The following is a 17,765-nucleotide window of genomic DNA, read 5'->3' as shown; positions in this document are numbered from 1 at the left end:
AAGGGGAGTGGGGTTGAGAGAAGACAGGTGTGTGTTAAGATATGCTTTTTAAGAAAAGCAAAAAGGGAGCATGTTTTGCAACTGATGGAAAGAAGTCCAGAGAAAGGGATCTGATAGATGGGGAGAGAATGAAGCCACGTTCTTGCGGTGGGGACAGGGGAGGGACGGGAGAGGATGGGGTCCAAGGCCAGTGGGGTGGGCCCTGGACTACAGGAGGGGAACTCCCGTCTCGGAAGGTCCAGGGCAGGATGGAAGGAGGTTCAGGAGGAAGAAGCTTGCAGGCTGCCTTGCAAGTAAAGAGGGGGGTCTGTAAGTATTAGAGAGGGGAGACGGTTGAGGAACCCTGCTCAGGGGAAGTGGCTCAGAGGCTGGGCAGGCACCCCCAGAGGGAATACCAGGTAGGGCTGGGGGCCCTCTTGAAGTTGAAAACCAGGAGCTTGTGATGGGTCTAACTTGCCCAGTTCTGTGATTCTTCTTGGAGTTCCAGAAAGCTCCCCATCCAGGGAACAGGTGTGGAGAAGGTGAATGAGGCTGCAGAGGTGGGATTTACAGGGTGTGAAAGGCAGAAAGGATGAAGAATTAAAGATCTGAAGGTGCTGGGAAGGGAGTGACTGCAGGAATAGCCTTTCTAGGGACCTGGAAAGGCCAGGTGGGAGAGGAAGGAAAAGCAGGTTTTTATTCCTAAGGTCTCAGTTAGGCTGATGAGCAGGCATTCAGGAAGTAAGAGACGGAGTAATCAAGATTAAGATTTCAGGGGTACCGCAGTTCAGGCACTGAGAGCTGGGGTTTGGGTGTGGGAGGCCCTCCCTGGAACTGAGGCCACGGTGCAGGTTGGGTCACTCACTGATTGAGACTCTGAAGTCTTGCTGGTGGGATGTAGAGGAAGCTGTGAGCCTGATGCCAGAGACCTGGATGGATGCGGCGGGCTACCTGGGAAGCACCTGATGAGAACGAAGCGGGCGGAGTGTGGTGGTGCCTGATGTCTGATGCTTAAGGAGGAGGTGTTTTTACACCAGGGTGGGAAGCTGAGGTGTGGAAGGAGCACTGTGGGGAGAGGAGAGTGTCAGCTCCATCTCGTATGCCTGATGAGAGAACCAGCAGGTCCGAGAGCCCACAGGAGTGGCGGTGTCCTCCAGGAAGAGCCACTTGGGTCAGGACAGTGTTGGGCTGCGCCCCGCAGGCCTGCAATCCTTGGCGGTGCCCAGCCTCGAGACCAAAGCAAAAGGCCAAAGACAGTGACAGAGATATCAGTGGTTTACTGGACAGGGGGACCTTGCACAAAGGGTCCTGGAGTGACACCCCACCCTGTGCAGCAGACAGCGGCAGGACACGGCAGCGGTCTTTGCTACAGCTGGAGGAGGAGGCTACTGTTCATAGGGGATTAGACATCACGTAGCTCATCAGTTACCAGAGGCTAATTAAACCCTATAATTAAGAGGATTTGATAGGCATGTGAGTGAAGCAGGGCTGGCTGAGCAGGGGATGTACAGAGAGCAGGAGAACAGCCATCTTGAGTGGCCTGACTGCACAGACAGGCAAAGGCCCTTCTAGTTGGAAAGGGCTGGCCTTGAAAGACACTGGGATTTTGATAGGTGTTTTCAGAGGACTCCAACTGAGGCAGACAAGGGAAGACCAACCAGGGAAAGAAGCCCCGAGCGTATCAGGGTGAGAGAGGGGGAGAAAGCCCCAAGAAGACCACAAAAATTAAATCTCAGGTACATACTCAGGCCCCATAGGAACTGGGAGGGTAGGAGGAATCAGACTGGGGGACCCACAGCCCCTTTCCTGCGGCCACTGCAGTCACCCTTGGTCCCCGGCTTTTGTGCTCAGGACAGAGCACCCACTCCCGACAGTCTCTCCATCCTCACGGCAACTGAACTCTGTCCCCGACATGTCACGCTGCTTTCAGTCCAGGATCAGCAGGGCTCCATGGAGGCTCCACTCTGCCAGGGGAAGGGTTCGGGAGAAAAGAGGGCTGTGTCTTGGCAAACTTGAGAGGTCAGGGAAGCCTTCCTGGAGCAGGAGCTGCCCTGGGCCTTAAAGGGAGCGATGGATGTGTGGAGCAAAAGCAGAGCGGGAGGAGTGCTTCAGGAGAGGGGAGCGCAGGTAGAAAGGGGTGGCATCAAACCTTCCTTTCTTTCTTTAGGAAGAAGCGGGTGTCAGTGGTTGAGAGCTGGGCTTTGGAACCAGTGGCCTGAGTTCGGTTCCCAGCTCTGCCACTTGCTGTCCATTTATTGACCTCTATCTGATTGTTTCTTCACCTAAAAGTGCAGGTAATAACACCCCCACTTATCCAGGGTTATTTTGAGGATTAAGTAAGTATGCTTGTAAAACACTTAGCATCCCTGACACCCCTGTGAAAGGAGCTCCCTGTATCAGTACACCTTGGCCACATAGCGAACTGCCCCAAGATTCAGTGGCTAAAGACACGTGTTTATTTAGCTCAAGATTCTGGGGGCCAGTAGTTTGAGCTGGGCTGCGCTGGCCCTTTCTTCTGGTGGTCTCAGCTGGGCTCAGTCAGGCAACTGCCGCCAATAGCTGGTCGGCTAGTTGGGTCAGCCTGCAGAGGTGGGCTGATGTCAGCTGGAGTGAGGGGGCATCTGGACCATGTGTGTTTCATCATCCAACAGGCTAACCCAGGCTGCTTCACCTGATGGTGGTGACAGGGATTTCTAAGAGCAGCAAGAAAGGGCACGCGCAAGTACACGAGTGCTTTTCTGGTCTCTCCTTGCATTATGTTCGCTGTGGAAATTTTGTCATTGGCCTAAGAAGTCACACGGCCAAGCCCAGATTCAGCGAGCAGAGAAATAGACTCCATCTTTGAAAGGAGTAGCTAGAAAGTCACATTGCAATGTGGTTTGCATGCAAGGATGGGGGAAATCTCTGGCTATTTTTATATCACAATTTCCTATCAGGTTCACTTTGTATGATTTCATTTGTTCACTCCTTCATTTATTCACTCCTTCATCCAAAAAACATTTATTGAGCACCTATCTTGTGGGATGGAAGGAAAGGCATCCCCAAAAGAATGGCCTCAGTCTCCTAGCACTTTCTCTGTCACAGTGCAGTCCATCTGGCATTGCTATCCCGGGTCTGTGACATCCGCTAAAGACATGAGCTGGACCTTTTTTCTCTAGTAAATCAGGTTATACTCTTCCTGGGGAAGAGGGAGATGGGATTGGGGATGGGGTTGGAGCAGGTGAAGTAAGAGCTAAAAAAGATTTCTATTTGCAAATTAAAATCAGGCACCAGTATTTCATCCACACGAAGTCCATTTTTCTGGGATAATTTCTCCCTGCTGGATCTTAACCCACAGGTTTTACTGCTTTCCTCTTTCCTTCATCTTCCTGGTCCCTGAGATTACGGCTGAGTCCAGATTGCTATTGACTGTATGTTAAAAAAAACTCTGTTAAACACACACACACACACACACACACACACACCCTGGGAACATTCTAAGCTCTTCTTGTTTCAGTGCAGGGTAACAGTTGTGGTGTGCCCGCAAGGGACTAAGCCCCTTACTGCTCTCAGGGACCAGATGAGGGTTAGGCCTGGCGCAGACTGTGTCCTGGGGGCAAATATTGGAAATCTCATCCTGGAGAGGGCATCCTATTGTATCCAAACTATTAATCCACAAGGCCATGTTGGGGGTGGGGTTGTCCAAGGTACTGGCCAAAACTAAGCAGAGAGAAGCTTAGTGGACTCTTAGAGTAAGAGATATGAAATAGGAACCAGGTGGGGAGCCTGGATAGAGTTCAATGTCCCTGGAATAGTTTAGTTACACATATATTTAAACACCTATATGTTTGGAGTATATGTTACATGTCAAGCACTGGGTTGGATAATAGAGACACAACGGTGAGCAAGACGAGCATGGCCCCTGCCCTTGGGGAACTTGGAGTCTGACGGGGAGAGACTGACGTGACAAGAGCGCTACTAAGCACTGACATTACCCAGCACAAAGTCCATATAATCCCCCATCAGCTCTACGCAGTGGGTACCGCTATCATCTCCTGCTTTTACAGATGAGTAAACTGAAAGAATGAATGGCCAGGTAAACTGTCCACAGTCACACAGCTAATGAGCAATGAGAGTGGGGAGGTGAATCCTGTCAGTCTTTCTTAAATCAACCTCTTTCCTCTCCCCTGCTAGATGAAGCCCCCTCGGTATATACTTTACAAGCCCGCTTTACTTTGCTTTAAGATCGTGCATCACATGTTGTGATTCTGTTTGTGCATGACTGTTTGGTGAGTGAGCATAGCAGAATGCGTGTGTCAGCCAGTTCAGGCTTTGTTATGCTTTAGTAACGAGTGACCTCAAAATCCAAGTGGCTTCCAATAACAGACATTTCTCGGTCATGCTACAGGTCCAGATCTTTCCTGACCTTATCTTCCTCTTGCAGCGCTTGTCAAAAGCAGCCGACAGTAACAAAGGCGTGCTTGTCATCGAAAGCACGAGCTCATTTGCCATGTTTTCTGTCTGCCAACTTATTGCAGGCAGCAGTCTTGCCAAGTGTTTCACTGCTGCTGCATAAAAGAGGTCACAGGGATGGCTCCTCACCACCCATTTTCTGGCCCCCGTGTCAATGTCTCATCTGTTAGGGTTTGGCGGCACTGTTTCATCTAGAATGGATTTCTTTATCATTCAGCTTAGGCTGATGATCCCCACATCGCAGGGCCTTACAACAAGAAATGCTTATTTCTTGCTTATGCTACGTGGTCACCAGCCTTCAGCTGCTGCCCTGGGTCACCTCACCTTTTTCTGGGGCCAAAGGAGCAGCCCCGCCTCTGGGACACGACCAGTCCAGTGGCAGAAAGCAAAATGAGATGTGGCAGATCACCTGCTTCCTCTTAAGGCTTCTGATTGGAAACGACATGCATCTCTCCTGCTCACGTTCCATTGGTTAAAGACACGTGGTCGAGTCTGACACAAACGATGCTGGGACGTGTCGGCTGAGTCTGGAGGGAAGCACCGGGGCGGCCCCGAGGGACAGGGCAGGGAATCCATCTGTTAGAGGCATTAGGAGCGTGCACTGACAGTCACAGGCGGATGCAGAGTCAGCAGACTGTTGTGTTTTGAAAAGAGGAATGTCAGGGTGCATCTTTCTCAGTGCACATCGTGTGCCTCATCTTAGCTGTTTGTCAGGGAGTAGAGGGAGCTTGTGGTAGACGAGCAGACACAGCTAGGAAGGGTTTGGAGCAGCACCTTCCAAAATTGGGGCCTGGGGAGAGGGTATAGCTCAGTGGTAGAGTGTGTGCTTAGCATGCCCAAGATCCTGGGTTCAATCCATTTGCCTCCATTAAAGAATAAATAAATAAATAAACCTAATTATCTCCCCCATCCCCAAAACCCAAACAAACAAAAACAGTTGTTTTTGTTTTTGTTTTTGAAACACACACACACACACACACACACACACACACACACACCCAGGGAGGACTCTTATTGGCCCAGACTGGGTCACATGCCCATCCTGGAACCAATCCTGGGCCAAGGCAACAGGGCGCTCTGATTGGCCAGCCTGTGGGACAGGCCTGCCCATATGGCCAGGGTGAGGCAAGATGCTGTCACAAGAAAGCAAAGAAAACCCTCAGCATCAAGAACCCTGTAGCCGTCATTTCTGCTCTGTCTCTGGACTCTCACTGGTTTCCCTGTGGGAAGCCCAGGGTGACCCCTGTTACCTGTCCTTCTCCTGAGGCAGAGGCTCTCACAGGGACGTAGTGGGCCCAGGAGACACCAGCAGTCACAGGGAGAGAAGACAGCGCAAGGCGGGGGATGAGGGCTGCTGCTGGGGCTGGCTGGGCCGCACACAACCCGCAGGCAGTGGGAGAGCGATGACACCCATGCTGCGGGCACAAGGCCTGGAGAGAAACAGGAAAACACGCACTAGGCATCCAAGTCAGGCTTTCCGAGCCCGGCAGTAGTGCCCACGGCTGCTTCCCCGGCTGCCCGCTTCAGGTGCACAGTGGGAGGCAGAAATCATACCTTTGACTTTTCTGCTCAGTCTTACATCCGGAGACCACACCTCTGCCCAAAGCTCGACTCCTCTCCCAGCTGCCCTGCAGGCCCATGGCCGTGCTCTTCCAGGCAGGCCTGCCAAGCGGCCGGAGTCACCTCTAACCCCAGCTCACTTCCAGGCCCCTGGAATGTCTTTGACTCAGAAGACTCTGAGGACCCCTCAGATGTGCTGACAAAAGGAGTGCTGGTTAATCGGAGGTCCCAGCTCCCCATGACCAGCAAGGTGCGGTCCAAACTCTGCAGCTCCCAAGCTGCTTCTCCAGCCCCATCTTCCCTGACTGGCCATGCAGTGCCGAGCCTCTGTGACTTTGCTTATCCTCTTCCTCTGCCCGAGGTCCCCTGCCCTTGTCAGTTATCTGGGCAAACTGCTCTCCTCCCAGGCTGATCTCAGATCTCCTCCCTCCCCGGGCCAGCCCCGGGGAGAGTTCGTCCCCCCAGCTCTGCCAGCCTGCTCCTGGTCTGCGCTGAGGAGGCTGTTCTTTCCAGACTTTTCAGCATGGCTGTCTCCCCCGCAGGCTGAGCGCTCCTGAGGGAAGCCCTGCGTGGCTCCTCTCTGCTTCCCGGTCCCTAGCTCAGGCCCACGCCCTCGGGGGCATGAAGGAGTGTTTGCTGAATTAAACTGGATGGACTGCTGACTAGGGGCTGGCTGCCAGCTGCAGACCTGGGCTGGGGGTTCCTGTGCTTAGCTGCCCCAGGGAAACAAGCTCACTGTGGGGAGTCTGAGCTAGGCACCTTGCTTTGCACGTGTCTGCCCTTCATGGTTAGGGCAGACAGAATGTTTCTAAGTGTTTCTGTTCCCTAGATGCCCCTGGTTCCATGCTTAGTGAATATAAGATCATTTTGGAAATAACTCGCCTTCATTCCTGATTTAGCATCAGTGCCCCACAGTCCTCAGCACAGTAACTAACCTCTGGGTCAAGGGGTTAATGACCAGTAACCAAACCCTTAAATCAGCCTGTCCTGTCCGTGGCGGGGCCAGCAGCTCATTCTTGGTAAATAGGACAGACAGCCCATTTCTAGCCCACATGGCGGATGTCACCGTCACCACTCAAAATTGAAATTTAATAAAGTAAGGCTCTGCTCCTTCTCCCCCTGCCCCCATCATGTCCGCTCCCTGCCTGCTGTTTCCATGAATCCTTCCCCTCAGGCCCACTGGCAGGGCAGGCTCAGGGAGGGGGCCACAGGGATGAGGGCCACTGAGTCAGGGCGGCTGGACCAGCAGCTCCCCCCACCACTGGGTGTCTCCTCACCCTCTGCCCCTGCCTGTCCTGTTCCTGCCCTGTAGTCCCTGTGGTCAGACTAAGGGCGCCCAGGATTTTAATCCTCACAACTGCATTTTACAGGTCAGGGAATCGAGGCTCCGAGTGGCTCCCAGCTAGGGAGTGAGGGTGGGTGTGCCGAGGGGAGACCCAGGTCACCTGGCTTGGAAGCCGACCAAGCCACCTTTCTCCTGGACCAGCGGCTCTCAAACGTTCGTACATCGGACTTGCCTGGAGGGCTCGGGGAGACACGGATTCCCAAGTTCTGCCCTCGAGAGTTTCTGATTTTGCAGCTCTGGGGCTGGGCTCAGAAATGTACATTCCTAACAAGCTCCCAGGTGGTGCTGGCGCCGCCCTTTGAGAACCACTGTCCAGAGCAGTGGTGTTTCCTAGCCCCTCAGCCGCCTTCCTCAGAGTCTTACAACAATGCCCCGTAGCTGGATCGTGCCTGCCCCGCCGCGATGAGAGGAAGGCTCAGAAGCCTGGCAGTAGCGGATGCTGTCCCTGCATTTCCTCCGCTCCCCTTGATACACCCAGTTTTCTACCTTGAATCCACCTGGAATCACCTGGGCTAAATCCCCATGCCCAGGCCCCGCCCCCAAGACTGATTTAGTTTTTGAAGCTCCTCAGGTGATTCTAACAAGCAGCCAAGGCGAGCACTGCCTGAGCTTGCCTGCATTTAGGACTGTGTCCCTTTGATTCCTCTGTCCTCTCCCATTTCATCTGCTCACAGATCTTTCTCCTCTCCCAGTGCACACCCCCGCCTCCAGGAAGCCCACCCTTTAGCCCACAGGTTGGTTCTCCCATCAGTGATCTTTGCCAACTTCCCCCCACCCCCACCATTTTAACCCTGTGTAATCACCCCATTAGGTGTGATTTTCAACCCCTCAACTGTGTCACTCCCCTAGTGTGATTCCCACCCCTGCAGAGAGCTGAGGTCTTGATTCTTGGTTGGGCTGCAACAATCCCCTAGGGTACAGATCCCCTCCAAGCATCCAAAGAAATGACCACAGAGACCCCACTTCACCCTGGATCACTTGTCCCCTAACAGCATGCTGAGAATAGTTGTTTTCTCTCTGTAAAGAGTATTCCCCTAGGGTTCTCCCCCTTCCACCCCTCACCACGCTCCAGGCCGAGGAAGGATTTAGCCAAATACCACCAGTGCCGTGCCATCTCCTGAAACTTGGTGCCTCTGTCTCCACTATACCTCATTTTTCAAGGGCTCTTACTCAGTAGGCCCGCAGTGTTGCCAAGGAAACACGGTGTAATGGAGGAAATAAACCCGCTCAAAATCCACACGCCGTTGTTTGAAAGAAAGCTGGCACTTCCGTTGTACCTTGGAAATGTGTGATTAGGTAACTGAACCAACCCCATCTTGCTCCACGTTCCTGATTTGCTGGGTGGCTCTCCTCCCCTCTCCCCCTGCCCACCGCACGATTCCCTTATCTCAGCCTCTGCTCAGCCTGGGGAGGGTCCTAGAATTCCCGTAGAGGCCAAGATGTTGGTACAGGAGTCTGGGTAGAAGAGGGGACTGAATGGTTGAAAAATGTGTAAATCGGCCGTATTAAAGAACGGAGGGCCTGGGGGGTCTGAGGGAGGTGGAGACAGGAAGGTAAAGCTACCCACCCAAATGTTCACAGATTCCAGTTGGTGGGGTTTAAGCTGATGAAGGCTTACTAGGCGTTAGTGTCCCTCCTTCTGGACAAAGGCCTCGTGCCTCAGAGCAGTGGTTTTCAAACTGTTTTGTAAGTTCTTCATAACCTTTTGTTCAAGTGAAATGCTATGTGAAGGCCAAATAAAAGGAAGACCAAAAAAGATCTGCACAGGTTGGGGTGGGCGGGGGGCCCTAGAACCCCACCCACCGGAGCCCCCGAGACCCCTCCTTGGAGCCCCTGGGTCTCGGTGTGAACAATCTGGTGGGAATGACCTGGTAGTTCCCTCGCTGGTTCTGAGGGATGAGCTCTGGCCGGCCCCCGGGAGCCTTGCTCCTCTGCCTGAGCCGAGGGTTTGGGGCTGCCGGGAGGTGGTGCCCCAGTTCTTGTCAGGCTGAGTGGAGGACCACCTGGGCTGCTTGGCCCCAGTTGTGGGATGAAGACCCCAAACTTCCAAGATCTCAGCCTTCCCTGGAACCTCCCCTCGTCTGGGAGGGAGAGAGCAGCTGCCCGTGTACCTGGCAAGGTCTCTAAAACCCTCTTAGCCTCAGTTTCTTCATCCTCACAGCTGAAGGTGAGCACCGGTGTGGAAGGTCTATAAAATGTTTGTTGCCTTCTCACTCTTCCCTTCCTGAAGTGCTTCCACCCCCCAGTCGCTGTTTGTCAGTGAGGCGATGCTGGATGCAGTGAGGGCTGGGGCCTGTGGAAGGCACTACCTCGGTCTCTGACAGAGGCAGGCCCCACCTCCCAGCCTCCCAGGTGGAGAAGCGCACCGGGCCGGGAGCCTGCCTGCCTCCTGCAGGGCAGGGGGCCTTGCTCGTCCGGGAGATGATGGACCGGACCGAGGGGAGCCTCCAGCCTGGGGGTCTTTGCCCAGCCGTGGCTCCGCGGCCCCGAGGATGGGAGTGTGCAGCCGGGGGCACTTGGGGCTCCCCGGCTGGCTGTCCAGCTCAGCTGCTAGTCCTCACTCCTGAACCCCGGCCTGGGGAGAGGAAAAGCCCTGCCGTGAGCCTGAGATACTGACGGTTTTTCCTTTTACCTCGCTGGTGAGTGTTCTCTCTCTCAAGCACCAGAATGAAACGCCAGGAGTGGGTTTGTCGCCCTGCTGGGCCGTGGGGGCTGAGAGGAGAGTGAGCTGAAGCAATTGCTTGCAGCCAAGGAGGGCTGAGGGGCCAGGGGTGTCACTTCTGTGCCCCAGGGGTTTGTAAAACATCCACAAATGGCGTAACAGCTCGCCTTCCACCTCTGATGTGAGTTACTGGAGGGGTGTTGCCGCCTTAGCCCTTCGTCCCATCTCGTATCACAGGCCTATTAGTTAAGGCTCCTCCGGCCCTCGGCTGCTCCCTTATTCCGGGCCCCCTCACGGCTCACAGGGATCCCAGCAGAAGCTTCCAAGCCAGCCTCTCCCCCTCCGGCCTGGCCCCTGGAGCTGGAGTGATCATAGGGAGGGAGGCGAGTGAGGCGAGCGGTCACAGGTGTAGCTCTGCTGTCAGACCGCCTCATTTTAAATCTCAGCTACTGTTCTCCAGCTGTGCAACTTTGGACATGGTCTTAATCTCTTTGTGCCTCAGTTTTCTCATCCACAGGATGGGGATAATGGTACCACCTGCTTCATAGAGTTGTTATTAGGATTCGCTGGGATAAAGTAACTTCATGTCTGGCCCACAGTAAGAGCTAAAAATGTTTCAGCTTGCATCAGTAACAGTCCAAGGCAAGCGTTCTCAATGGCAGCACTCTTGACCTTTGGGACTGGATAATTGTTTGCTGTGAGGGACTGTCCTGCAGGTTGTAGGGTGTTAAGTGGCATCCCTGACCTCTACCCACTAGATACCAGTAGCAGCCTTCCCCCAACCCCATCCTGGCAACCGAAAATGTCTCCAGACGTTGCCAAATGTATTCTGATGGGCAAAACTGCCCACTAGTGTGAACCACAATTCTCAGTTGTTTCTTGTTAAACCTCCAGGTTCCCCATTGTTCAGAAAGCATAGCTGGGCCTGCAGGCACTAAAAGTAGGGTGTCTTGTATAAAACTGTTTCCCTCTTTTGTGCTCAGGCCACTTATTCAAGCCACCACTGGCTAGGCTTCTGAGGTGTCCAAGTGACAACTTAAGAGGCTCCTCTCTCCCTGTGATCTGAACGGCTTCGTGGATACCCCATCCAAGATGCACTTTGTTGTTTGCTTTTTAAATAACAAACAAACAACTGTCTGTCCTTATTATGGTTTTCCCAGACTTTGGAGCAATCAGCAGCTCTGATGACAGCTGTACCAGTAAGTGCACATGTCTCTCAGCATCTCCCCCGACCACTTCAGAGCAGCTAAGTGAATAAAACTGATTTCGGCTGTTACCTGGGCAGCCGCTTGTGTCTAAGGAGCCAACCCTGGTGGTGCGAGCCAGGCCCCGCTGACAGGCATGAAGGAACGGGTGGCAGTGACTGGCTCCCTGGCTCTCCTTGTCTGGCAGCTCACACTCTGGAGCCTCAGGAAATCCAGGTCCTGGCACGCCGGGTGCCTGAGAGCTACACTCTGTCTTGGGGAGAGAGCATGGTGCGTTCAACCCAAAGGCACATAGGCAGCTGTGCATCTTTGCAGAGAGGCTCAGGGAAGGCTTTCTGGAGGTGGCGAGTTTCTAGCACCAATATTTCCTGATATGTTAGTTTCCCCAACTTGGCTGTTGGATCGTCCAGGACAGGGAACCATGGCTTTCTCATCTCTGTATCCTCAGAACCTAACTTAAGAGAGTACTTGTCTTTGGATGATGAATGGATGGATGGATGGATGGATGAGCTGTCTGTCTGCATCTATTTAATTTCCTAAATCATACCAGTCATCAAATTCTTTTTTAATGCCATTAAACTGGAATCCACAGCAGTCATCAGCTTTCCTTGGTAGAGAACTGGAAATCCAAGGCACACACTTGACAGTTTTAAGATTCTGATGAAAAGCCTGCTTCTTACCCAATTTACGTATTGAATAGGCTCCCCTTGCCTCTGTGTTCTGGTCACATTTCCACACTGAAGCCAAGCATTCCTTATTTGGCCTTTGCTCAGAACCTTGGTCACTATGATCCTTCACCTCTTTTATGGGAAGAATCAGCCACCTGAGTAGTTTTGCTGTCCGTTTCCATGGATTTACCAAACCTGGTAACTTGTAAGATTACCTTGGAGAGCAGATCCCAACTGTAATGAGTCTTCCATTTGCCTCTCGAGATCCACTCTCCATCCTTTTCCTTCTACCCTGTGAGGCTGACTTAATGGAATGTTTCCATGGGCTCCCATGTTCTCTGGCTTCTAGCTGGGTTCCTCCAGTGGGCTGACCCAGCAGAAGAATGGAGTGAAGGGAGGGTGATGTCAGGACATTTATTAACCACCACTCACCACCACCCCCAACCCTCTCCATCCCTGAAGCTATTCGCAACTCAACACTCTCTACATAACTTTGCTCTTACAGGTTCTGGTACCTGCTCTCTCCTCATCTCTTTGGGCCCAGTGGTGGTAGCAGCTCCATGCTACTATCCCAGGGAACTATACTATCCCTGTGGCTCCCTTACCCCATACCCACACCATTATCCTGCCTTTATTACATCCTCCCTGGATTCCTCTCCCTTGACCAATACCCTGGCCTGGAGTTCTTCTTATGTCCAAAGGGTGCCTGCCTCTCTGACCCTTCCCTGGACTTCTGAGGGTCAGAGAGCATGTGCCCCCAAAGGACCACCCTTATTTACCATCCTCCCCTGCACTGCCTTACTCACTGCACAGTCCCTTTTATGCCCTGCACCCATGTTTTAGAAGTCCTTGTCAACCATCCTCTTTTACAAAAGCAAGAAGTACTTCCTTTTACCATTTGGAATTAATCAAAAATACTTACCAGTGAGAGGTTTTGAATAGATCAAGATAACAAGACCTGCCCTGAGTTCTAACCTAAAGCAGAGAAATCTTGATTTGCCCCTGCGACCAAATCATAGGTGGGGGTGTTAATTTCTTTGGTAACAGAGGACAAGAGCTCACAGACCCTGTGACTGGCCACTCAGAGCCCTTGTTGGGAACCACTGTTTGAGGCTGGGGGAAGTAACTGAAAACTCTGAAGTCCAAGGGTCCTATGGCTTTCCTCTAGACCAGAACCAGCCCCGATCTTTGTAAATAAACTGTTAATGGGACATAGTCATTCATTTTTGTATTGTCTGTGCATTTGCACTACAACCACAGAGTTGAGTTTTCAGACTGACCCTCTGTGCAAAAAAAAAACAAAACAAAAGAACAGCAGCCTGATTGCTCTCCTTTGAAAGACCTGCTTACAAGGTCAGCCCTTGACTAGCATCTGGGAACCTGGATTTCAAGAAGGTTCCCACAATTCCCACAGAGGGTAAGAGAGGCTCACTGTGACCAAACTGATTATACAAATAATATGGTTTGTGCTGTACACCGGCTTTCCTCCTGGAAGTCTGGGATCTGGGTATGTGCTAGCCAGAGGCCCATTACGTGACCAGCACCCAATAAAAAGACTGGGTGCTGAGTCTCTAAGAGCTTCCCTGGTAGGTAACCCTTCACAAGCGTCATCTCAGCTCCATCCTGGGGAAGCCTGTGTGTTCTCTGTGTCTGGTGGGAGAGGACCCTTGGAAGCTGGCGCCTGGTTTCCTCCAGACTTTGCCTCACGTGCCTTTTCCCTTTGCTGATTTGATTTGTAATCTTTCTCTGTGATATACCATAGCTGTGAGTGCAACTATTGGCTGAGTCTCATGAGTCCTAGCCCATCCTCGAACCCGGGGGTGGACTTGGGGACCTCGCAACACACTGCAAAGCCCCAGATATTTGCCATCTGGCCCTTTAAGAAAAAGTTGCCAACTCCTGCTCTACACAGTCTTCACAGGGATGGAAATTATCTGTAACACATCTCCCGTCTCGTCTCGTAAGACTCTGCGCTCCCTAAGGCGTGGCCTGGGTCTTCTGCTCTTTAGCTACCAGCCAAGCATGGTATCTTGCACAGAATATTTATGGAGGAAAGAAGTCAGCAAGCCTGCAAATAATGGATTCAAGCAGTGTTTTTTAAACTGTGGGTGGTGAGATCTATTTAAAAGGTTGTGACCAATGTTTTTCAAAGAAAGAATAAAATAGAAAATTGAGTGCATTGCGTATTGGAAGGCTAAGTTTGCTTTCCTGAACATTTTGTTTCAGTTGTACATGTGGACCAGATGCTGTACTGAATCATAATGTAAAAGGGTCTCTAGCGTCTATTGCAGTGGAAAATCATTTGCAGGTTGCTGGCTTGTGGGGTCTTTACCAGCTGCCCTGGGGGAAGCCCCTCGGACCCTCCCCACCTCACTAGTCCTTAGCGTTTGACCTCATTCTCCCTCCACCCCCAGAACGTGTACTACACGAGCAGTCAGCAGATCCACGTGGGCATCCTGAGCCCCACGGTCGATGACGACGACAACCGGTGTCTGGTGGACGTCAACAGCCGGCCACGGCTCATCGAGTGCAGCTACGCCAAAGCCAAGAGGATGAAGCTGCACTGGCAGTTCTCTCAGGTAGCAGCCCCCGGCCCCGGAGCAGCAGCGGCACGGGGGACAGGGCGTCGGGGAGAGGGCCGGGGCCTGGGCGGGGCGGCAGCCTGTGGCCATGGGGAGTGGGGCTGACGTGGCTGGTGAGACGGGGACCTTCTAGAGGGCCTGTGCAGGGCTTACATCAGGCCACTGTCTGCTGCCTTCAGCCAGGCCTGTCGTGCCCCTGAGTTCAGCTTGCTTCTAGGGGCTGAGTGACACCGTGTAGGAAGGTGGTGCCGGCGGGTTGGGGCAGGGCTGGTGGCTCTTTAGAGGAGATGGTATGTAATGTGGCCCTTGAGGTAGGCATAGGAGTCTGCTCCAGATAGAAGTAGTGAAGGGCATTCCAGGGGGTGGGAACAGCAGCACGTGTGCAGGCTGTGGGGCATCACACCCGGTTCACGTGCGGGAAGCTGCGGACAGTCGGGTGTGGCTGGATGAGGGCATGGTGGGGCATAGCAGGAGATGAGCCTGGAGGGCAACTGGGCCTGTGGGAGGTGAAGCTGCGCAACGGGACTGATGCGTTTAGGTCTGGGATTTGGAAAGCCCCTAGTGGCTGGAATCTTGGGGCTGAGTGGGAAGGTGAGATCCTAGAAGAGGGGAGAGAGGCAAGAAGAAGAGATACCAGGAGGCTGAAATGCAGTTTGAAAGTTTAGCCGTTTCTTCCTTCTTCTATGTGACCCTGGGGTCTCCATGACCCTTCCTGGCCTGGCCACCAGAATCTCCTCTCAAGGCAGGGTCAGGGGCTGCCCCAAGGAGCCCAGTGTTTGGTGGAGTGCGCCAGGCAGGTGGACAGGCGTGGCTGGGAGTCCTGTAATGGACGAGCACACTGGGAGAGGGAGAGGGAGAGGACCCGGGCTGTCCTGGAATAGCCCCCGGAGATCACAGCCCAACCAAGAACCTGCCACTCTGAGGACTTTGTGTCACCAGATATGAGTGCTCCTGAACTAAAATAGACTCCCTGGTCCCTTCAGAGGCCTCGTTCCTCCCAGGAGCTTCAGAATCACCAGGGGAACAGAGCTCCGTCTGTCTGTGGGGCTTTGGCCCCTGTGTCCAGCCTCCTGCAGTTTGATGTTAATAAGCGTAGCAGCTCCATTTCAAAGATGAAAAAATGAGATTAGGTCATCTGGCCAAGATCACATGGTTGGGGGAGCCATGGAGCTAGAGTTCAAACAGGCTGGCTGAATCCAAACCCAGGCTGCTCTGACTTCCTAGCCCCACACACAGGTACACCTGACTCCTTTCCAGCCCTCGCAGACAGGCAGCCTTCCCACACATGCCCGGATCCAGGTGCCTGGGTGCCCCTGGCTGGTCCTCACGTCATCTGCCCATCCCTGACCAGGGCAGGTCAAGGAACATTCCTCCTAAATCCAGCTGCTTCATTCATTTTTCTCAGCATATGGCTTTAAACAAGCAGCCTGCACAATCCCTGCCTGAAGGGACCCAGTGACCAACAAAGCAGGCCACGTGGGCATGGGGAGCCCTGGGGACTGGGCAGTTTCCAGTTCCTTACATGTATATTGAATTAAAACTCCCAGATTGCTCTGACAGTGGCCTCTTTGATCCTTCTACCAAGGGGAACTGTTTGGAAGTAATATTTTTAAATTCCTAATTTGCAAACCCAGAGCAGCCACTCTTGCTTGGTATTTAAAAATTAATGTAGGTGACATTTTTGAAATTGAATGCAAAATGATCAATATTTATCAAGCGACCTGGAATCTGTCCCCAAGCCCTCACTGGTTAGGAGCTACTGTTGATGAGGCCAGAGAGCTGGGAGCCTCTTAAATGATTTAAAGTCATTGCTTGGGCTAATTTTCTTGCAACAGGTTTTAATCTTTGCAAATTACATGGGGCTCCTACTAACTAAAATGTGCTAGTGCAGAAGTTGGGCTGAAAGATTTTACTGGTGCGTTTCAAATCTCCTTTTCAGTTTCACATTCTGCATTATTTACTCTCCTGAGGGCTGCATTTAAACGCCACAGACACTCAGGCTGAATTAATTTCAAAATAATCTAGTACGATTCTCTCAGAGTCTCCTACAAAGAACATAGGCATTTGCATATCTCAGTGTTCCATCTCCTAGCCTGATTTTCTGTTTAACAAATAAAATGCCTTTCCTCTCACCCCTGCAAGCTCTTCTGAATTTCCAGTGCTTTATGGGATGAACCAGAACAGCATCCGATACTGACACTGAGAAACCACATTTGATGAAAACATCTCTTGGCAACGCTGATGTACAGGGCTCTGATGAGCAATTTTCCAATGATGAACATTCTTTCCTTCAGTCGTTCATCAAACATTTATTGAGCACAGGGGTTGGGCAGGAGGGCTGCAGATATGAATCAGACAGGGCCTCTGCCCTGGAGGAGCTCATGGGAATGTAAACACATAACAAAACTGAAGGATGACAGCAGACATGAGGGGAGGGGGTATCATGTTCCAGGAGTCCAGGGTGATGGGCTCTGTCTACACAACTCAGGGATAGCTTCACATTCAAGGCCTGTTTGATCTGGATCTTGAAAGTTGTAGGGTAGTTCCCAGGCGTAGAAAGGGAGAACATCCCATGTAGAGGTTCCTCACGGGCAAAGGCAAGAAAAAGCAGAGCACGTACAAGGAATAGAAATTCTGTGTCGATATGGGTGGAATTTAGACTGTTGAAAAGGGCATGAGAGAGATCAGACATGAGTCAGTTTAGGGCAGATAATGATTGTTGAAAGTTGTACCAAGGAGTCTGGACTTCAACTTAAAGGCAAAGGGAGGAACTGAGGGAGGTTCTTTTTTTTAAGGTGTAGAATTTTTATTTTTTAATTGTTTTATTTTTTAATTGAAGTACAGTTGATTTACAGCATTGTGTTAGTTTCTGGTGTACAGCATATTCAACAGCTTGTACTAACCTATAATGAAAAAGCATATATATCAGTGGATTACTATGGTGGGGTCTGAATCCTTCCAGCAGCAGAGTGCAAGGTGGATTGAAGACAGGGGAGAAAGTAGAGGCCTGTCCCATCATTCCCTGTGAGAAAAGGGATGAACTGGGTTGCCCTAGGTCTGTGGGGCCAGGCAGCTGTTGGGGAGGACTTTGAGAGACATTTCAGCAGTCTATTGGAAGTAGTGACAGATTAAATGGAGGTAGCTGTGAGGGGAGATTATGAAGCCAGGACCACCCCAGACTCTGGGTTTGAAGAAGTCAGTGGGCATCCATTTCCTACGTCAACACATGATGGGACTTCATTAATGTTACAAGTGGTAGTTGTTCCTTCATGAGTCTTCTGATTTGTGACCCCTCCAGGATTAAAGAGTTTC

General features: G+C 52.0%; 1 protein-coding gene across 2 annotated transcripts in view; it reads left to right on the top strand.

The window, feature by feature from the left end:
• Window positions 1-17,765, top strand: part of GALNT18 (polypeptide N-acetylgalactosaminyltransferase 18) — a 307,990-nt gene that overhangs the window by 280,368 nt on the left and 9,857 nt on the right. The window contains exon 10 of one of the 2 annotated variants that reach the window (XM_072969508.1): window positions 14,286-14,453. In XM_072969508.1, coding sequence (XP_072825609.1) covers window positions 14,286-14,453 — 168 coding nt within the window. The remainder of the gene's footprint in view (window positions 1-14,285; window positions 14,454-17,765) is intronic. The other variant, XM_031681195.2, reaches the window with a different exon arrangement.

The sequence above is a fragment of the Vicugna pacos genome, chromosome 10 (genome assembly GCF_048564905.1).
Source record: "Vicugna pacos chromosome 10, VicPac4, whole genome shotgun sequence".
Taxonomy (NCBI): domain Eukaryota; kingdom Metazoa; phylum Chordata; class Mammalia; order Artiodactyla; family Camelidae; genus Vicugna; species Vicugna pacos.
The sequence above is the reverse complement of the archived record's forward strand: the minus strand, read 5'-3'. Positions and strand labels throughout refer to the sequence as shown.